Below are 22,479 nucleotides of genomic sequence, written 5' to 3' on the forward strand. Positions count from 1 at the left end.
TGCGAAAGAGGAAAATAAAAGAAAAAAAAAAGGGAAGAGAAAAAAAATTGCGAGCTTTGTTTATTTAAGATTTTATTACTCTTCTCCACTTTGCAGAGTTATTCTTGGAGTATCAAACATCTTTAACTATCGCTGCGTTGATCAAATCATTTAACACTTTTTTTTTCCTTTTTTTTTTTTTTTAATGATAATTGAAGAATGTAATTTTATTATTCGTGAAACTTTATTAGCTAAGAGCCTTTTTCTTTTTTATTTTTTTTTGTTAATAATTTGAAAAGAATATTAATTAGAAACTATGTTAATATAATTTAGAAACCGTTGAATGTTCTCATCTTTCTCTTGAAAAATTAATTTGAATTCAGCGAAGTAATTTGTAGGTTTAAAAGATTGTTTGATAGTTTAATATACTTAATATATTTACATAGCTTGTAAAGTAACGCCGTGCAATTAGCACTGATTAAACCAAAGTGAAGCAGCAATTCGCGCGCGGTATTTCTCCTTTCGAACGCAAGCTTGGGCGCTTTCAAATCCGGTGCTTTGATAGCAAAGCAAGGAGTAATCGAACTATGTTACAAATTATATTACACAACTAAAACTGAAACCAACTCGATATCAAGTGCAAATACGATTTCTAATGTCTTCGGCATTTATCAGTCTGCATTTTACGAACCCATAAAGTATGCTTACTCGCTTCGCACGCGCGTACGTGCGCTGTAAAACACGGTGCGTTTTCCGGCTTTTCTTTTCGTTTGCAACAAAATCATAATAGAATATAAACTACAAACGTACTTTTAAAAAATTATTATTTCCTGGAGAAAAAAAAAATAAACACTAGTGAATAAGTAACGATATATCATAAATCTCTCGCATTTCTCGCGCGGAAGATATATTAGTGAAATGAATTCTTTTTCGTATTTTTATTTTCAAGATTTAGATTCTAATTGTGAATTCTATAAACATTGAGAGTTAGGAAATTGGAAAGGTATTCGGGTTGGCGTGCCCGCGACGAGAAGACAGTTTACAAAGGGATTTAACCGACATGGTTCCGGGGGTCTTAAGAAAATCTGGGTAAACTGTATTAATCGAGAGTGGGATCAAAGTGCAGTCGTCCAGGGCCTCTTTAATTCATTCCAAACTCGATGTTTTTCAACCGTGAACACGCGTTTGAATCGTAATTTTAGAATCGTTGCAACACGGTGTTATTGCTGGGCGGGGAACAGAAAATCAATGTATTACAGGGATTAGTTATGTTGCAGCTGAAATACGTAGAAAGTTGAGGAGATTAGCGGTTTTAAGTTCTCTAAATTTTTATCGCGGCTGTTGTATAAAACGGGACATGCTAAAGCGATTGAATTGTATCTCTCGTGCCAATTTTTAACATATCCTTCAATTTGCTTGGTACACGCATAAAGTTACTCCAAGGCGGAAGCTCGAAGCGTAGTTTTTACAAGTGCAATTTTTTTGCAAAATAAAATAAGTAGTCACAAAATTGTTTTTTTTATATTTTTATTTTATTTTTTACGCATCGCTTACCGTTGCGGTAAGTAATAAGATCACATACACGAATTACAGCTGGAGGCTTATTATAAATCCATAAAAATCTGCGTTAAATACATCTGCAGTTATTTTCGCCAGTCTTTATTTTCGTTCCATTTTATGTCCATTCATACATGGAAATATTTTTGCCTCCTCGATAGGTTTTTAAAAGTAATTTTAAATAATAATAAATAATTTTATGATAGCATTCTAAAAGTATAAAACTGCAGGTAAAGAAAAACCGCAAATATTATTACAATAAAATATGTATAAAAAAAAATTTTTTTTTTTTTAATGCATATTTTGTATTATATTTTTTCATTTACTTTTCAGTTTTATACAATGTCTATTTTTTCCATACGCATGATAAATTCGTAAAATTTGTAATTTTTGCGAATACGAAGGATTTTTATTGCACTTAAAAATTTTTTTTTTTATGTATTGTAATCACGGACCTCGTAAATAATTATTTTTGCGTCAATTGGAAGACAAATATTTTTCATGAAGATCCGAAAAATCAGAATACTTCGCGTCGGTGAACGTGAACGACGGTATAATACAGTTATCACTTTTAAATGAGTTTTCCGTTCGACGATCGTGCGCGAGAAAACGGCGACGGGACTTCGACAGGATGACACGAACTGTTTTCGAAGTCTATTAGATTTCTTGTCTGTCGTTCATAAATCAGTGTCCCGACGATTAATCGTCACTTGCAAATCTGAAAATATTCTCTTAATTGTAAAGAGTAAACTGTTCGAAGAGAATTGAGCTCGAGAATCCGCGCGTGGCCACTGCTATTTTCTATCGAAGGCTCGAAAAGATCGTCGGCTTTTTACGCAGGTGCGAAAATGCGTCGAGACAAATGGCACGGCATGCAATTATCGAAATCACATTTTACCCGGCATTTGAGGAAACTCGATCCTATCCTGTTCGCGCGCGAAAATTGAGTTCGATCTCGTGTAAAGTGCTCGTATAAAGTACGGGAACAAGGGGAAAAAAAAAGAAAAAAAAAACACGATATTCTGTTTCATGGCGTGAGAAAGTGAATGCATGGAAACATACGCTAGACTTCTTCACTTATTTTCATAAAACACGTCGAAGAACTAACAACTTTTCCGAAACTTTATACAGTTTTGCAAAGAATTCCGTTCGTAAATACTTTACGATATCTAGAGAGATAAATAATAATTTTAGATTAATTTAATTGACTAGCAATGAGCTCAAAAAAAAAAAAAAAAAATGTGGATATATTTAGTGTAGATTACATTTTAAGATTTTTTTTTTCTGTGTAGTCTATGTCGTTTTGATGAAACGACATGTACCCGCGTTGAATTGGATTATCAAAATTAATAAAAATTATTTTAATCCTAAATAAAACTTGCGATAAAATTGTACACTGGTATTAAATGAAATGTTGCTCTCGTAACAGTATTCTTATATCTTTTTTTTATTCGAATGAATACATAAAACTGTGACGCAGTTCGTGTTTTAGTAACTTCATCAAAGTGACGCAGAAGTGCCTATTCAGAAAACTATTTTGCAATTGCGCAAATGGATTTATCCTTTGCGATTCCATTTTTTATTTTTTTTTATTTTTTGAACAGGCACACCGTACAATTTACATGACACTCATGCTGTACACAAAATCGTTTTGTGATAAGAATACAAAGAAAGTGTAAATAAACTGCAATATTTCTAAAACTGCATTTGGATACAAACTGTTACACTGACAGTTGTTTCAAACACGGCTACGTTTACATCGATAAAAAAAAAAAAAGAGCTCTTGACATTCTGGGATTAAATCCACTTTGGAAGATAAAAAATTCACAACTGTCGTTGTACATTGACAGATGCTTTAAAAATGAAGTAATACACGTTGACTTATCGGTAAAACTTAAAGTATAATCCACGAGCTGAAAAAATAAAAATATATTTCATAATTCGTCGTTTTACTTTTTTTCTAATTTTAATAATTTATTAGGCTGATCGATCTCAACGGGACGTGATTTATATGAATGCGACATGAACATTTATTACAAATAAATAATTAAAATGCAAATTAAAATACAAATAAATAACAAAAATACAAATAAAAAAAAAATTATACAAATAAATAAATATTACAAACGAATAATTATATTAAATTTCGAGGTAAGCAATAATACTTCACAAAAAGCTTTTTGCCGTACGCATCTATCTTTACTAAGTTACAACATGATTAAGTGGCTTTAGGGAAACCACTTAAGCACATCTTAGCTCAGTACATACGATATATACATATATCAATGTATCACGCAAACTGCAAACTGTCTTTACCTCATCAGCCTATGTCGTGCTTCTAATCTAATCCCCGCGAAGAGCACTTCGGCTCCGAACTGTTCCCTAAATTATTGAACTGCAAAGCAATCGAACATCGAATGAACGCACTCCGTCTGCTTCGCCGCCTTCTTCTTCTATCCGCTTATTACCGCGAGTCGAGTTCGCCGACGTTACAGTTTTATCGCGGAAATAAATACGAGACAAAATCAAGCACGTTCTTTTTTTTTTTCTTTTTCTTTTGGCCCTTGGGGTTTTTTTCTTTTTATTTCCGGTTGATTGCAGTCCGATGATCTGGGTGTCGCAGTATCGCGAAATGAGGATGACGAGTCACAGCATCGCGCACGATATCGCCGGGAGAGATCAGCAGGTGGCGAGTCAGGTGAACCGCGTGCCGGTGTGCCTGACGCAGGCTGACACGGTTGCCAGCGTGACGTTCTTCCTGCTCCTGGTGTTGCTCTTCTTCGTCGCGCCGTTCGTAATACTCGTGGTGCTGTACTCGTACATAGTGAACCACCTGATCCGCGACTCGTCGAGGACGCCCGGCGGCACCGGCGACTCGTATTACAGCCGGGCCAGGAGGCAGGTGGTCTACATGCTGCTCACGGTAGTCGTGAGCTTTTTCGTGTGCCTCCTACCCTACCGGCTTCTCATCTTCTACATCGTGATAGCGCCCGCCGAGCAGATAGCCGCGATCGATTACGATACGTTTCTGTGCCTCCTAAACTTCTGCAGGATTATGTTTTATTTAAATAGCGCCAGCAATCCGATACTGTACAATCTAATGAGTAGCAAGTTTAGGCGGGGCTTCTTGAAACTCTGCTGCCTCGACGGCGGAAGTATCGCACGTAGAAGCACGGTCTTCGGCGCGAGGAGAGTCACAGCGAATCAGCAGGATGAGCTGAATCAGGAGGAGAATTTTTTATGATCGAACGGTGATCGAGCATGTTAACGTAATGCGATAACTGTTATTAATAACTCCCCGCGTACAAAGAAATAAATCAGCGACGCGTTAATTAAATCAAATAACGAGTCGTTAATATTATACGTACGTTTATTTTTTTTTTTTTATTTATTAAAAAATTATATATGCTTGTGGGGAAAAGAATGTGTGCGTGCGATACAAAAGATATGGGGAAATTATTGGAAGTGTCGGATAATTATAGGAAGCGATACGAAGAAGCAATAATTATATTTAATAATTAAAGAAACAAGAAACTGTTAAAAAATTATATTTTTTTTTTATATAAAAAAAGGTATATAACATATTGAATTATTAAGAGATGACGATTTATATTTCTTTCTTTGTCTTGTTGGACTTTGTACTTGTATTATTAAATGCATCGTAAGTTTGAATAAAGAGGAGCGAGACACTGCGCTATTGGTCGAGACTTATACAAGGAATCGTTCGATATTCTGCGAAATATGAAACTTTTGCCTAACTCTCGTCAGAAGTTACGCTCGAGAATCGAACAAATAATTCGCGCGAATACGCTCGAAAAAGTTTATCGATGTGATCTCATTACCAGTATTTCAGGTGATTACGTAGATACAATTTTGTACCAAATACTGTACGAATGTCCTTGTATATCTTTTTTCCCCTCCCTTTTTTTTTTTGACACAAAAATGTATAGAATAATTGCGAGCATTCTGTGTCGTAATTTTTATCGTCTTTCCTTCGCGGCTTTCATCACAAGTTTTATATACATCATTAACATATTATTTGTTGAATGTAATTTGCATAACAGAAATTTATTTTCGCCAAGAATATATATTTTGCAAGATGTAGCAAGGTATGTTTCAGACATTTTTTTTGTTTATAACGCTAGACGCCAAGCAACCCGTTCGTAATAAGATTATTGAAGCTTTGCCGGTGAACATTACCCGGGCGCATCTGTAATAATCGCTCTCTGTCTTTTCACACGTTTTAGTCCAATACTGCTTATGGTGACGTACGAGGTAGAAGAGAACGTCGACGGCACGTACATACCTACTTGCACGACGCCAGCCTCGACTACCTGGATGACGGGTTTCATCGTTACGACGATTCTCGTATTCTTCGTGATACCCCTGGTGATCCTAATAGTCCTGTACACGATAATCGCGAGGCACCTGATGGCGAATCCGGCGATAAGCCGCGGCCCGGCAAACAATCTGCTCAAGTATCGCAAGCAGGTGGTTATGATGCTTGCCACAGTGGTGCTGTGCTTTTTCCTATGCCTGCTACCCTTCAAAGCCCTCACCCTCTGGATCATCATCGTGCCGCCGAAGATGGTCGTCTCGCTTGGCATCGAGGGCTACTACAGCCTCCTCTACTTCTGTAGAGTAATGTTGTACCTGAACTCGGCGATCAATCCGATTCTTTATAACTTGATGTCGACTAAGTTTAGAGAGGGTTTCCTCAAGCTGTGCGGCCTGGGGCCCGCTAAGAGAAAGAAGAAGAAGACGTCGGAGCGCACCGGGACGACCGGCTCGACCAACTGCAGCAGCAGTCATTCAGATTTCTGGCGGAGGCACAGCAGCAACAGGAGCTGCAACGTGAAGGTACCGAGCAACGACCTCGCGTCCACGGACAAACAAATTAGATTGCCTTTACTCACGGCCAACAATGTCGTTAAAATGAAGCAAGAGAGTTACGTTTAATCCCTTACCCTGTTACGGCTGATTTATATTTATTAAGTTTTTATTTTTTTTTATTTTTATTGTTATATCATTTTGTAGAGTTATCGTGAAATTTTTATTTCACCGCCTGTTCGGGCAATCGAGTATTTGTTATCAAGTATTCCGACAGTGGTCAATTTTGCAAGTGCAGTTTTGTTAAATATTCGAATATAATATTGTTGAATAAATGTCGAATTAATATTGTTGAATTCAATATTGAGTAAGATTAAAAAAAAATTGATTTCTTTGTCTTGCGTCTTTCGATACGTAGCTCTCTTTCTTTTTCTCTCTCTATTTTTTTTTTCGTTGTATTTTAGTAAAATGTCCCGAGATCTTTTGTATTATTGGATAATTTAAGTAGATATAATTATTTATTAATATTTAATATAGCAATTTTGTAGCAATAGTTAAGAAACAACTGTTAACTGAATGTTTACTAAATGTTATTATGTCAGTGTTAAATTAGTGACGATTTACTAGTTTAAAGGAAATTAGAATACATTGTATTAGATATCTGCGGTGTTGAAGTAATTTTAGTTCCTTGATTTTGTACGTGATATATTTTACATATGCGTCGTACATATATTCGTGTAAATTGCATAATACGGTAAGTAGAAAGTTTTTTTTTCTTTTTCTAAAAGAGAGTATAGAAATAGCGAAACATATTTTGTACACGGATCTTTCGTTCCTAAACGCTTTGATTGTGATAACTTTAACGTAGACTTAATTAAACAAACGTGTAGTAAATGAGAGAGAACCGAAAAAAATGTAATTGCGAATAACACAATTATCTTTAGTAATCTTTATATGTATATATATATTTTTTTCTTTTTTTTTTATTAATTGACATTCAGATTATTTTATTATATTTTAGGGATCAGAAATTCGCTATTTTGCCGATGGAATCGGCGATAAAATTCGACGACAGAAGCAGGATATTGTTAAAAATCGACATAAAAGTGAAAATGAAATCGCAGACTTTGTACATAAATAGGGAATTAATTGAATTTTAAGGAACGTAATTCGTTATCGAACGTTGTGGTACGTATGGTAGGTATCTTCTACGATGCTGGCATCTGAGGAAAGATATTTATTAACGGAGATGTAGAAATTTAAACGCGATGTACAATTTTTTTCCGAGGCCGTTACAAATATGTCTATTAAATATGTTTAATTAGAACGATTAATAAGCAAATTACATGTTATTATACATATAATATGAACTGTTAATTTTAATAGTGATATGTAAATCAATTATCTCCTTCCAAAGTATTGGATATGCGCGCATTATAAATTATGAAATAATATTTTCTAAGCGAGCTGCTCATATACTATTAAAGTAAAATAGACAACAAAACGTTCTTGATAATAATCAAATAATTAAAAAAAGATTTTAAATGCGGATTAATTATTATCAAATACAATGTGCCATGCATGAATATTATAAGCTTCCGATTGTACAATTACGTTTAATCTTATTAATTTACAATTACATTAAAGCATTGTTAAATTATTATAAGTTAATAAAATATTACGTGCGATCTGTTACACTTTCCATAGGAACATAGATTATAAGTAAAAAAAAAGTACTTTATTTTATTAAAGGAACATAATCGTAAGGATATAATTTTTGTAATTATCTTGTGTGATGTAAAAATATTTTTATCAACTATTTTAAATAATTTGCGCAATAATCTTTTTTCTTATTTTTTTTATTTATTTTTTTTTTTTTTTTGCAGCAAGAGCATCTGTTGTTACTCATGACTAGTAATGAAAGAGATACGACAATTTAATCTCACCTATTTATAATCGCTCGTCACGCGAGCTGCCGTTTTACGAAAACGATATCGTTCGCCAAGTTGTCGGGACGCTTCACGAAATTGTAAACGTAGTATCCCCAACGTTCCATCATATCGATCAGGTACTTTTTCCCTTTCACATTGTGTACGTACTCCACGGATAGCGCCTGCAACACAAACGTGCGCGTACAATAATATCTCGCGAGCGGCGTGTCGCGGAAATCATTACGTTCCATTTTCTCCCGGAGGGTAGATTAAGAGACCGCGGGTCTCGCATTAGTCGCGCAAATAGACAACGGTGGATTATTCATAATGGGCCGCGGCGAGTACACCGGTATACCTTTATGTCCACCTCGTTGAACGGTATCGTTTCCAACACGTCGATCTCGTTGCCTTCGATGTCGAGGCTGAGGTAATCAACCGTTTTGATTTTCAGCGCGGCGATGTAGAGTGCCAGCGGTATGCACTGCACGCGAATATGCTCGCCCGTGTAAGCCACGTCGAGCGTATTCGTGGACACGTCGCTCGTTGTATTCTCCGGTTCGTGCAAACGGCCTATGTTTCTAGCCATGAGAAAGGATGCCTGCAATTTCAAAAAAAAAAAAAATTATTAGACTTTCCGTGGCACAAAAATGGAAAATCTAACGAAAAACGGCGACGAAATCGCGTACGTATCCTTTACCATCGTAGGGTGCTTAGTGACACTGAGGCATGTCGGCGAGAGATAGGCTCTTCTGTTCTTCTGCAGCATTTTCGTAAAATTGATAGGATCCGCTTCTATCAGGAGACCCGACCATCCGCTAAATCGTTCCAGAAATAACGTGTTGCTACGTATTTCCCCGTCGTACGCGCCGCACTCTATGAAAAATCCATTTTTCTGTAGAGATCAGTAAATGAAATTCGGTGTTTATTAAGAATTAATTATTACTTCGTTAATTATTGAATAGTTTATTCTCGTAGAAAAAAAAAAAAAATTGTGACATCTACGCCTTATTACCTTGTCATTAAAAATTTCACGTATCGCGGTTGACTGTCCCATCGATGGATCTTTCACGTTCAATTCCTGAAGCTCGTATGGCTCTGATGGATCATGAGTCCATAATATCCAGTTTTCTTGAATATCGATCACTACATCGTTGAAAGCTTCTGGGCTCAAGGCTGATAGATTTTTCCCGTTGTACCATTTTTCTCCTGGATTGTCAACTGGTTATTTTTCTATTATATGTATACAATAAATTACAAACTATTAAAATTGCTTACCGTTGGAAAAATTGTACCACGTATGCAGAACTGTAACAACAACAGAAGGAAAATATTATATTTTTTTTTTTTTATAAAGCAAAAGATAAAAAAATATTTTAATATATTTAGAAAACTCACCTGTCTGGTACAACTCTGCAGGTACATCGTCTAGATACGTATCGCGAACTATTCTGTTGTTCTCGATACACGCATGTGTAAGCAACACAATGAGAATAATGCATGAAGTCAACGTAGTCAGAAAAATTAATTTTCGACGGTAGCAATAGTTGAAAACCCGCCGCTGTGCGTACTGGTAGTTGTACTTGTTCCCCGGCATATCATCGAGAGATATCAAGAACAATGACGAAGTCGTCGTTTCTTTCACGCAGTTGCGAACGAGCAAATTGCGATGACTTAACAGAAGGTCTTAGCTCTTTAACTAATTAGCGGCTTATCGTTCGTTTTTAAACACCGTTTACCGCGCTATAATTTCTTTCCTCAGAAAGAAAAAAAAAACGAGGTAAAATTAATTTCGTATTTACTTGATATTTAATAATTTAATTAACATTTTCACGCCGCGCAATATATAATAAATATAATGATTGCAAAAGTCCTCATTTTTTTTTCTTTTTCTTTTAATTATTATTATTTATTCACTTGTGCAACTGCAATTGTGATCTGCGCAGGAATTACGTGAAATTGAGAAGCAAATTCTGAATGTATAGAATTAATTGCGACCTAAAACCTGTTGCGCACCACTGAGCGTACGATAATAGAAGTGGTAATTATCAGACGTATAGGCAGAGCTCTATCTATAGAATTTAAATGTGCTTTTTTAAATCTCGATAGCGACCTTCGCGCTGATTGACTGAAATGGAAAACTAAGCTATAAAAATATAGACTTTAAATCGACAGATAAGTAACCAGAAGATCACTAATGCAACATCCGTGATATACATAACAATGTAACAATACGCGCACGTACAATGAAAAAGTGACGCGTACAAATACGGACGTATTTTTATTTTTTCAATATTGTTTTGTAATTATAATCCCTTGGCTATTTTTATTATTATTTATTAAAACAGTAATTAACGTAACGTTTCCGCCGCTGCTTTTGAAACTTCCGTTTTGTTCGTCCTAGCTGCTGATCACTGTTCATCCCCGATTAAATGCTTGCGACGGTCCGTCAAATTTATTTCTTCGTATCAGGCGATTCAATGGATAAAAGTCCGTCGAAAGGTTCGAATTTCGACGCGACAGGTCCTTTCGCGTTTGGTACACTGGAATGTTTTTTTTTTTTTTTAGCACAAACGATACGCACGGCGAGGCCCAGAGTTACGACGCGAACTAGAGGAGCTCATAGCTCTTCGACAGGCGAGGTAAATTTAGCGTGTACGGTTTTACGCGAGTAGTGTCACGGTTCGCGAAGCAGCGGCGAACGAAGCGACGTCCAACTCTGGCGAATGACAACACCCGGAGACTCCAAAATGTTAGCACGCGAAAAAAGCGAAAGGCACGCCGTCCCACGAGAGTTAAATAGTTATCCGGTTTCTGTCGATATTGAGCTAAAAGACGGTGTCTTTTTGAAGCAAGTCGATCAGTTGTGGACACACGTGCTTCGTAAGATGTCTCCTGAAAATAAACGAGCTTAATTTAAATCCACGATGGGCGGTCCGCTTGATAGTCGATTACGACAGCCATAAAATTCACTTACCTTTAGCAAGAACATTTTTTTTTTTACGTTTTTTTACTCGTTTTCTAGATTAAATCAGATTTCGATATGTGCTCCTTTTAAATGAGAGATAAACATAAAAACATGTTTATGATATATGAATAATCGATACGTTTAATTATAATTTTTTATTGACGATGTATAATTACAACTTTCACGCATACGCGGATTATTAACGGAACAAAAAAAATTAATTTTCTGATAATTAATACTTCTTCCACCAGATACGATCAAACTCGATATTAATCAGTTGATTATCAACATACGGAATTAAAAAAGTTTTACTATTAATTTATGTTACAAAAAAAAGTATAAAAATAGAATTTTTTTTTCTTTCCTTTTAAGGAAGATTTTTAACTTCAGCGTTTGATTTAAATAAAATCGTATGAACTAGAACTTGATATAAAAAATATTATTAAATTTTTACCGTTGAAATGTTGTGCATCAAGAATTGATGTTACGTGTAGAAATAAAAACTCGCGAAAGAAAGATAAGAGACACTCGTTTATCTACTATATAATTTCAGGTTTATAATTGCATATCATATATGCCAGCGATTAGAAGTTATGAAAAAAAAAAAAAAAACCGTATAACGTGTTTACTCCCACTCGCGCAGAGAGCAACGTGTGTGTGAATTGCAGAGATCAATTTCTTCCAAAGATAAATCGACTTGAGTGTCATTAATGAATGCATGTTACGACTGACATTAGACTTGATTAGACGTCGGCGTATGGTTTCTGTTAAGAGCGAAAATGCGACACGAAGGACTTATTTACGCAACGAGTAAAGGAAAAAAGAAAAAAAAAAGTGTCGCGTGTCTTCACGGAAACAACTCTGAAAGCGTTGCATTTTTTTTTTTTTTTTTCTTTCAATTTGCATGTCATAATAGGTATTGTTTAACATAGCCTTTATCGACAATGTACGCAAACGCGATAGCTCGAAAGAGGAGCCTTATCGGAACAGTGACCGAAGAAATATAACGAGCTACAAAGTAATGTTACTTTTAAACGACTTGCGCAAATTTTTTTTTTTTCTTAATAATAATTGAAAGAGTTAGCAATTTAAAATAATGGAAAACAACACTTGTCCTTTGAGATTTATTTTATCTTTGTAGTAATAAATTTTTTGTAATTATTATTAATCAGTCGTTTAAGAAAATGCTGTCGTAAATTGATTGATATTTAAGTCGTTATTATTTTGGTATTGATAGCATTTATTATAATATTAAATTATTATGTTTTATTATAAAATATATTTAGAAGAGCATTGACATTATCGACTACTTTCAAATTATCCGTCATTAATATTTAATTATCTTGATAATGTAATAGTTGAGTATTCAACTTGTTATTTTATCTTTCATGAGTATGAAAATAGTTTCCAAATTATATTTCTGTATAATTATTTAAGTTTCACAGAGTAAAAAACGTCGATAATGTCGATGCTCTTCGATTATTCTAAACGTATGAATGTTTGGTTTTCTTTTATAAAATTCTCTCAATATTGCATAATTCTTATCAAGCGTGTTACAAACTAAACATATTAAAAAACAAAGAAGACCTGTCATGAATTTTAAATACGTTCTTTTATTTTCGATCTTTAATACAAAATACAATAACGCATATCAAATATTCATAAACGTCTCCAGCAGTTAGAAATTATTCTCGCAATCAAATCACAACACTTATTAAAGCACAGCTAAAAAAAAAACACTCCCATAAAAGCTTTTAAAAAAAAAACCCAAGGTTTATTCACGCGAGAAATTCTCCAATCGGGAGCGCGAAAGAGCCACGATTTAAATGCTCGACGGAGCTTCGAGTTTCGATGTAAGCACCGTCGATCTCTCGCGACCGACCCGCTCGGCTGTGCTGTCCATTCGCCACCGTTATGTTCACATGGTACCTCCGCGGTCGGCAGACGTCACCCGGCCGCGGCCCGCCGGCGGCCGGCCGTTCTCGATCATGTCGTCACATCGTCACACAGTCGTCGACGGCGGCGACAGGGGCGATCATCACATGATTGTCGTGACGCCGTAGCGCTGCTGCACATCCGTGTCGCTACCGAACATGGCCGCGGCGGAATGCGGAGCGAAGGAGGGCACCTCGGCGGACCTGTTGAAAGCGCCGGTGCTGTCGGACGGGGCTGTCACCGCGATCGAGAAGGATGAGGACACCGTCAATCCGTTGCAGACGCCGTGGACCTTCTGGCTCGACAAGTGAGAGAAACAACCGTTCTACCCACGCAACGTGCGTCTTGACAACCGCCCGCGGCGCCGACTACGTCTCGTCGGTCCTTTTATCAAACGTTGACAACGGCGATTGCTCCGCGAAGAGTTGGCCGGGGCCTCCCTCAATCTCCTCGCTGTTTCTCCTCGGGGCAGTTTCAACGCGAACACAATTGCCATGGAAATTTAATTTTGATTGCACATCGCTCTTTTGTTCTCTCGTAACCGCCATTTCATTACCGAAACATTTATTCGTGCATTATTTCCTGTTTTTTTTAACAAACAATGATGTGCGGATAAAAAAAAAGTACTTATCATTACTGTTGCGTGAGCTAATGGAGGAAAAAAAAGTTGACGCGTTCATTATTTGTATTATGGGGTGCTTTGAAAGGTCAATAGATAACAGTTGGATAGGATAGCCAACAAGTGGCTTTGTAATATGTTTTCAACATAATTCTATTATCAGTTAAGATACGTCTAGATTATTGTTGTGCAGATAAAATAACAATTGCAATGTGCAATGCCTGTTGTCAACATATAAAAACTTTTGTCTTATTATAAATTGTAATTGTCTTTGAAACAAAGTAATTATAGCATTTTTCTATCAAGTACTGATAGATCTAGATCTTTAGAAAGCAATAATGCTTACAATATAATTAATTCGAAAATTATATTGCAGGGCTATTCCCGGCACAACTACCGAAGAATATAAAAAAAATCTGCAGAAGATCTATACTGTGAACACTGTGCAAACTTTCTGGGGAGTATTTAATAATATACCAAAGGCTGGGAACATGCAGGTACGTCTAAATATATGTAGAATAAGAAATTAGCTATAAATAAAAGAAAAAAAAATTTTGACTTTATTATAATTATTTACATAATTATTAGACACTTAGTTATAATATACTGTTTTACTTGTTATTTACGCTTTGTAATATGTTATTTGTTTCCCCAGGTTAAATACAGTTACCATTTAATGAGAGATGATAGATATCCCTTATGGGAAGACGAAGTGAATCAAAAAGGCGGTACCTGGAGATTGAAATGCCATAAATATGATACTGTAAAACAGCTTGATACATTTATACGAGCATGAATTTTTATTCAGGTGAGGTACAAATATCACATGACGTTTGCTTGGCATTTTAGGAACACGTGTGGAAGGAAGTGGTGCTGGCAGCTATCGGAGAACAGTTTGCCACCGATGTTGCTCAGGGTGATGAAATTTGCGGGGTGACTGTATCTATTCGCGATAGGGAAGATCTTATCCAAGTACGTACATTGAACAATCAGATTAACCGCGTTTAATGACACTCACAGAAATTAATTAATTAATTTTCTTTTAGATTTGGAATATAAACGCTGATCTAGTAGCAAAAGCTACGGTTCTATCCAAAGTTCACTCTCTAGTGCCTAACGTAAAGTTTCTGGGGGAGTTTTATAAGTGTAAGTATAAACGCTATATTCTTTTGCTAAAAAAAAAAAAAAAAAAAATTGGTACATGAGAAAAATATTTTTAGGTCATATATCCCACCATGCCTACGGGAGACGTTAAACGGCAACATTGTGATGAAAATTATATCTAAACGTTAAATATATTATATAAGAATATGACAATAACGAGCGTACATTAATGTGATTTGTATTATCGGGTAAAATGAACAAAGTCGTTTTTAAGAAACTTTGGGAGCACAAAGCATATGTTGAAGAAAGTAAGTTGTCATTATATATATATGTGTTTTACAAGTTTGTTACAAGTGAATTTTGTTTGAATGCGCACTTAGCGTTGTTTATACCCTGGATTCGATGCCTTTTAAAATCGAATTTACTGTTGTACCGTTTAAAAACTTGAAATATATTTTTATACTTACTACATGTACGTCAATGTTTAGGTCTCGAGGCGACATAATCATATAACAGTACGTAACATTTCGGGACACGATTAACACGAAATTTTGCATCCTTAAGATCACGTATGGTTCATAAGAAACGTAAGACGATTATTAATTAGGCCCGATTGGAATGTCTGCGAAATTTGCAAATAACATTTTTCTTAATCTGTATAATCCTGTAAGGCGCGGCGAACTACGCAAGTATACAAGAGACCGATTTGCGTAAGAAAAAGGAAGATGTGTCTGGCGCCTACCGCCTGTTGTGTTATTGATTGCGATTCATTATGTTCACCTTCGGAAATTTATCAACAACACCTTAAAAGTGGTATTTAAGATTCTTGAGGAAGTAATACGGATTCGGTAGTACAACAAGGTGAGATATGTGCGTCGACACGCGTAAAATTAATTAACCCTGAAAATTAAAAAGACCCGAAAGAAAGTATTTGTATACGAAAGCTTTTACCCTTAAACAAAGTATCGCGATAAAATATCTCAGAGATTTAATCGTTCATACTCTATGTGAATCTTAAATTAACTCAATACAATGCACACGATCTCCGAGACAATTTATTGAAAAAAAAAAAAAAACCTATTGATTAACATAAAAATTAAATTAATTATTTACTTAAAATTATATTCTATCTACATCTTGACATTTAAAAATAAAACGTTATTCACTGTGATAATTTCAGGATCTGCGAATAACAGTATTTTAAAACATGCTATTCTATCCAAAAATTAACATACGGTATTTTATTGTTTTCCTTAATTATTTAGGCGCTATTAACCTTACGAAATAAAAAAGCTCGATCAGAAGGAAAAAAATTCCTTCACGTTTTAGTTAGAAAATGTCGTTGACTCAATGTTACTATCTTAGGTTCAGCATGGATTGCAAATTTGGAACATCTTACATGCGCGACCGAACTGTTATCCGGGGAAAAAATTAAAAAAAAATAAAAAAGCTTTGATATTCATCGATCATGGCTAGTCTACGAATCTTCTTCTCGAGATTTTGTGGTACGCGAATAAATCACGACGCACCCGCAGCCTTGCATACGACCTTGCTGTGCGAGAGGCACGTGTGCACGACCGTACGGACGTAAATACGTAAAAGAAGTCGCTTCCTTTCTCTTTCGGAAAAGATGAGACGGAAAAAGAGAAATGACCGATTAGGTACCTCGTTACTCGGGTAGCACAAAGTTTCTCTCGCGTCCGAGTCGTCGTCAATAATTACTTTTCAAATGGCTTCTAGTTATTCTCATAAGAGCCGCCGCGCTCTTAATCAATCCCATTACCAAACCACTTCCTCCTCCTACGAGCTGTTGTTATGCTTCGAGGATTTTTCTCATGGATTCCAGACATTATATAATCGTAATTGAATCGTTGCATAATTTAATTCTAATTTAAAGCTTCTTGATTCTAGTAATCGGGCAGTGTAGTTTTAAAATACAGTATATCATACTCGTCAGGTATAATATGTCTAAATTGTGGACAAATCAGTGGTCTCTTTTCAGTACGTTAGCTTTGCTTCTTGGTAAAATTAAATTTGAAGAATTAATTTTTCTAAAGTACATACGTATAATATTATTTTTATGATAATATAATTTTTTTTGTTTTTCTTTCTTTTTAATATATTTTCGACGCGTTAGTCTTGATGGAATAAAAACTGAGAACGTTTCAAACTCGGCGGAAAATCAAAAAATGATTCGGTCCTTCGATTTGGAAGATATAAAATTTATTTGCCGAGATCTGTGGAATCTACCGAAGTAAGAAACAGACGTAAATAAATTTTAAATCATTAGGCAGATTAATTCCGCAATTGCCGCGTTCTCCAGACTAATCTAGCACGCGCCGCTCATTATAATTCAACTAACTGTCTGACTAGGACCGCCGATCCAGGATCTTCTCGCGCAGGAGATCGCAAGTCCGAAGATACGGGATTTCCTGATTACGGAATGGCGCCGCGAGAGCCGTGCACGTGTACGTTTATACATTCATATATACACACACACGCAACATCGACGGGCCTGCTGTTAACACGCCTTTGTGTTTGGAAACTTAATTAGAATTTTTCGCACCTACGCGCGACATCGCTCGAAAGGTCAACGACTTCGTAATAAATTTATCCTTTAATCTTTACCAAATCAAAAAGAAAAAGAAAGGCTGGGGTTTTCCTCTGATTTAATTTAAAAACGTAAAAAAAAATCTGATTGTCTCAATTTTTTTTTTTTTTTTCCTACTGATGTCTCGCTAATTTACACCAATTTTCGCAAGCGTAATATTGTCACGCACTGTCGCGCGTAACGACAGCGACGAGACTTAAAAAATTAATGCGACAGCAAAAACGCGTATTGTTATCGTAAGCATAAATTCAAGTTCTTTTTTTTTCTTCTTTTAATCGTCAATAAACAGTTCGTTCCCACTTTTGTAGAAACGTAATTAATATTAATAATTAAATTCACGCGGTCTGCGATACATGATTTATTTAATGATACCCAAGCACAATCTTCCGCGACCGTGGTGATTGTATTTCAGCGAACCGAGTACACATCGTGGGACGAACGGATTCTTACTTCATATCCATTCCGCGCGGTATGCTCGCTTGGCTCCTCCCAACGAATTATTAATTCATTTTGACGTACCCGACTCGCGGAATTCCCTATCGGATTCCGCCAGCTATTAATCAGCCCGCAACATCATTGTTCTCGCCGACAGTTTTTTTTTGCATTCCTTTTCCGTAACGGCGACGGTGACGACGACGGTAATACCGTCTCGTAAAAAAAAAAAATTTTGTAGAACATCCTTATTTAATATTTGTGACTTCCAGTCGTAATCATTACGATTATTGTCATGTGATCGCTACCGACCATTCGCGTGTTTCTTTGTCTTCTTTTCTTTATCATTATCATTAGTTTTTTTTTTTTTATACACGCCGAAGGTTAACCAGTAATGATAACTTCTGACTCTTCTTCGTGAAACTATAACGTAATGAATTTCGCAAAATGACCGTAAGTAGTCGTATCTCGATCGTTATCGTCATTATCATTCTCTCGTCGTCGTTACGGTACAATGACCCGTGCAGAGAAAAGGAATTACGTCAATTTTTAATCCACTCTCGCACGGAAACTCCCGCATTCCGAGAAAGGTGAGAAAGCATGATCGCGGGGACTGGAATCTGGTCTTTTTTTTTTCTTTCTATATCCCGACGATTTGTATTAATGTAACGACTTTGCTCGGATCCACATGTTTCGACCACGTCGTCATCGATCGAACGTTGGACCGAGAGAAGCCTCCGTGCATCCGATAACGATTACGTCGACCGGAACGCGGTTCTTCGCACGTGCTGCTTACGTATCGCCGATGCACAGTGTGAAATTCGTTCAATTCGTTTTGCGATATATGGATGGACTTATTTCACATTATTTTTATTATTTACACGTTATTTCAACTTGTACATTTCAATATAATTTTCTTACATTTTGCATTCTCTTCATATAGATTTAATTTCGTCGGAAAGGAGTCTAATATTTGAGTGTGTAGTCGAATGTAAACTTGCATTGTTAAAATTTCGATCATGTAATTTTGTGTGATTACATGTAATAGTTTTTTGAAATTTAGCAGAATCGGATCTTACTTTTGATATACGTATATAAAAGAAGTGATTATTTATAATGCATATATGCAATTATATATAATTTAATAAATCGTTTTTATTCTTTTAAATTGTACTCTGTGCGACGCAACAAAAAAGAAAAACCGGAAATGATTTTCAGTCCTCTTTTTCGATTCGCTTCCGCTTTCTCGTCCTTTCTGCATTCCGTTGCGATCGATGGGCACGAGAATCATTGTTGCACGAAACTTCCGACGCTGTGAATCGCGCGATGTTGTCCTAAATGTGCCGAATAGCCATTCGGTTACTATGATTAAATTTCAACGATGAAATTGCCGTGGTTAATCTGATATGACGAAACTTCAGATATGATTCCCTCTTAATTTAGCATTTCTCTTGGTATGCGCCTTTTATAAATCCACTCGCTTTAATTATCAAATATTGTCAAGTATTATTTAACTATTTTTTTCTGTACATTTACACTACAAAAAAATTAATTTTAATTTAAAAAAACATCCCAAAAATCAGACAATTATTCCTCAAGTACGAGAAATCTCGATATCTTCATCGTAAATAAAATCGCTGCGGAATCCGATACGGAGCGATAAAAAAGGATCATCTGTGACACTGAAACTTAGTAATTTTCATGTCGATCGTCATATAATAAAAAAAAAATTATTGGTCACAGTGTTTGCCATCGCGACAAATATAGATGTGGACTGCGTTTCGCGCCAAGCCGTGCGTTTAGATTGTGTCATTCTGCTTTCCAATTCAATTAACCATGCGCGAGCCGACCTCGATGTAGCTGCGTATGAAGCGGAGTCATCCTTTACAACCGTTCGACATCACCGACATGGAAGGATATCCGTCATATGGAGAAGTGCGTCTATTCTTACGCACGTCTTGCCCGGTTAAAAGCGCGAAGCCATCGTAGCGGGTCAAGGGACACCGGTGATGACGCACATTAATCGGCCGATTCCCCGATTAACTAAGTTTTACGACGGTCGAGTGATGACAGCATCTCGATTTCAAATCCGTCGCGTTACCTTCGGCTAACGATTTCATTCCAATGAACATTTATTATTCTTTTTTTTTATATATAATTTTTTTTAATAATTTTTTTTTTTTTGAAGTCTTGAAGCGAAGAAATCTCAACGCACGCCGTACTTTGTAACGATCGTTTAATTGCGCAGAGGATTTATCCTAGAAATGTAATTAGGGATACGGCCAATTCAATTCAATTCAAATTTTATCAGCGCATGCGATGGTAACGGGATACCCTTCTTCAATTTTCAGACGATTTAAATCCCATGATGACTATATTACGACGAGTGCGCTCTTTACTACTTGGAGAACAGAGCGTTGCGCGCCGGAGTGAATTTTTTCCGCTGTATATTACATGATAAATTTATTAAACCAGGTGTAAATAATTGGTGGAATATGTAAAGCAGAAATCGTGCGTGCGGTATAACTCACTATTGTTCTGCAAGGTGAGATCTGACCACCTTGAAGACTTTTATTACATGCAAATGTGTGCGCTTGTTCTTACGTCAGTTTTTTGATATCACGGATTTATTCTAATTTTTTTCTTTTTTTTTTTTTAATGAAAAGTTGTGCTTAATTAATTTTTAAATTATGAACGACTTTTACTCTTGGATATATTAAATCAATTACAAACTTTTCATACAAGTCTTATATGACTTTTCGATTTATTTGTAGAATCGATTGACTCAATACTCGGTGCGCGCATAGCTGCGAGCGGCTTGCTGGCTAAAAGGGCGCGGTGAATCGATGAGATTATTAATCTGAAAAGATTACTGGGAACGCGGCATTCATTGCGGTAAAAGTAGAATGCACATTCGCATAACTTGGCGTATAACGACAAGCGTGTTATCTCGGTGCGTGAAGAGATACGCGGGAATAACGCTCGTGAGCACGCTTGAGCGGCGCGGCGTTTGCATTCTCACGTTGGTCATCGCCACGGAAAAGCATCGTAATGCCATTGTTCGATTTCCTATGCGTGAATTTTTCCGAGCCGTTCACACGTATCGGTAAACGTAAAAATCACAAAGCGCTAGCATACGATTAGTCCAATTTAAAAAAAAGAGAGAAAGAAAAAAATTTTATTTCTAATCTCGCAGAGACCGGGGGACAATTTTATAAGTCTTCTAGCTTCTAAAATATAATAATAATAATATTAAAATTAAATAGTAAAAATAAATCGAAATTTTTAATTTCCATCACGGATAAATACATGTCGAAAATTAAACTTTTTTTTTTTCTTTCTTTCTTTCTTTGTGCGCGCAACGCGCAATGCAGTCGAATACATAATAATCTTCAGTCGATCGATTATTCGAAGCACTTGGCATAAGTTATCTGGACAGGGGGGAGCTCTACGTGCATGTCGTCGGGTCGTTCGCACGAAAACAGACGAATGTGAAAGTGAAATTGGGAAATGATGTAGAAATTTTTATTCGCGCATGCCGTGGGCGCGCAATGAATGAATAAATAACGCGACAGGCGTTATATGTATACCGCGCGTTCTCGCTGTTACGAATTACGTTTTACCCGCCGACAGGGCCTTCCTGACGAACCGATGCTGATACGATCGCGCGCCGGCAACGCACAATCGGTGTCGCTTGCGATCGGCACTCTGCTCACGTATTCATTTCATCGTACTCGAACGTGGTGCTCGCGATCGTCGCAATGCACACGCGTGTCGCTCTCAGTCCTCTTGTACGCGAAATAATCGGCGGGGAAAAAAAAAGAAAAAAAAATAGAATCTTATCTTTGCAAAACTGTCGCGGAACTCTCTGCAAGATTTCCGTTTCGCATGCGCACGAAAGCGAGCCCTACGTCGCCAGCATAATCATTTGCTCGACGACGTAATCTTGAAACCTTTCCTTCGCAAAGCGGAAAAGTTCCTCCGATTCGTACGAGTTTATTCGCAAAAATGCAAAATGCAAAATTGATCTGTTCTTAGTAAGCGCGACTCTTGCAGCGAGAGCGTAGCTCGAAAAAGAGTAATTCTTTTATTAAATTAATTGAAACGGATTTTGAGTTAAGAGCTTTTATTTTGGAATTTCACCAAAACAAGATCCCGTAGAAAACTACGGGGATTTCCAAGGTCTTCGTTAAGGAAAAACTGGCGTATAAAAAAGAGAAAGAAAGAGAGAAAAAAAAAAAACTAACTTATGGAATGTAGACATTCTATGTATATGGGCTATTCAATATCGTGTTAGAGAATTGAACGGGAATCTACTTGTTTATTACCGTCGTAAATTCTTCTTGTTTACGCCTAGGATTTTATGAACTCGCGAAAGGCATAAAACATATTACAAACTTGCCCGGTGATGAGAGGCCGACGGTTTAACTCCGCCTGCTGATTTATGTTAATTATTGTCACCGGCAATTTCTCTTATTCATTCGGCTTAAGTGCGCGCGCGCTTTATTTTAATTCA

General features: G+C 36.4%; 3 protein-coding genes across 6 annotated transcripts in view; 2 read left to right on the plus strand and 1 right to left on the minus strand.

The window, feature by feature from the left end:
* Positions 1–7,507, plus strand: part of Ethr (ecdysis triggering hormone receptor) — a 28,050-nt gene extending 20,543 nt beyond the window's left edge. The window contains exons 6-7 of one of the 2 annotated variants that reach the window (XM_070658729.1): positions 5,784–6,396; positions 7,388–7,507. In XM_070658729.1, the coding sequence (XP_070514830.1) occupies positions 5,784–6,396; positions 7,388–7,507 (733 nt within the window). The other variant, XM_070658730.1, reaches the window with a different exon arrangement.
* Positions 1–15,389, plus strand: part of LOC139103766 (eukaryotic translation initiation factor 4E type 3) — a 57,442-nt gene extending 42,053 nt beyond the window's left edge. The window contains exons 1-6 of one of the 3 annotated variants that reach the window (XM_070658761.1): positions 13,255–13,504; positions 14,193–14,313; positions 14,472–14,579; positions 14,666–14,788; positions 14,863–14,962; positions 15,037–15,389. In XM_070658761.1, the coding sequence (XP_070514862.1) occupies positions 13,356–13,504; positions 14,193–14,313; positions 14,472–14,579; positions 14,666–14,788; positions 14,863–14,962; positions 15,037–15,071 (636 nt within the window). In that variant the 5' untranslated portion in view covers positions 13,255–13,355 and the 3' untranslated portion in view covers positions 15,072–15,389. Of the gene's footprint in view, positions 1–13,254; positions 13,536–14,192; positions 14,314–14,471; positions 14,580–14,665; positions 14,789–14,862; positions 14,963–15,036 lie in introns of those variants that run through there. The other 2 variants (XM_070658762.1, XM_070658763.1) reach the window with 2 other exon arrangements.
* On the minus strand, positions 7,589–11,233 carry LOC139103759 (uncharacterized). Its single transcript, XM_070658751.1, has 6 exons — positions 9,693–11,233; positions 9,573–9,602; positions 9,310–9,503; positions 8,995–9,189; positions 8,653–8,895; positions 7,589–8,479 (listed from the first exon to the last, which is right to left on the minus strand). The coding sequence occupies exons 1-6, from the start codon at positions 9,889–9,891 to the stop codon at positions 8,330–8,332; spliced, it is 1,011 nt and encodes a 336-aa protein (XP_070514852.1). The 5' UTR covers positions 9,892–11,233; the 3' UTR covers positions 7,589–8,329.
* Positions 15,390–22,479: the final 7,090 nt, after the last annotated feature.

The sequence above is a fragment of the Cardiocondyla obscurior genome, linkage group LG06, assembly GCF_019399895.1.
Source record: "Cardiocondyla obscurior isolate alpha-2009 linkage group LG06, Cobs3.1, whole genome shotgun sequence".
NCBI classification, from domain to species: Eukaryota; Metazoa; Arthropoda; class Insecta; order Hymenoptera; family Formicidae; genus Cardiocondyla; species Cardiocondyla obscurior.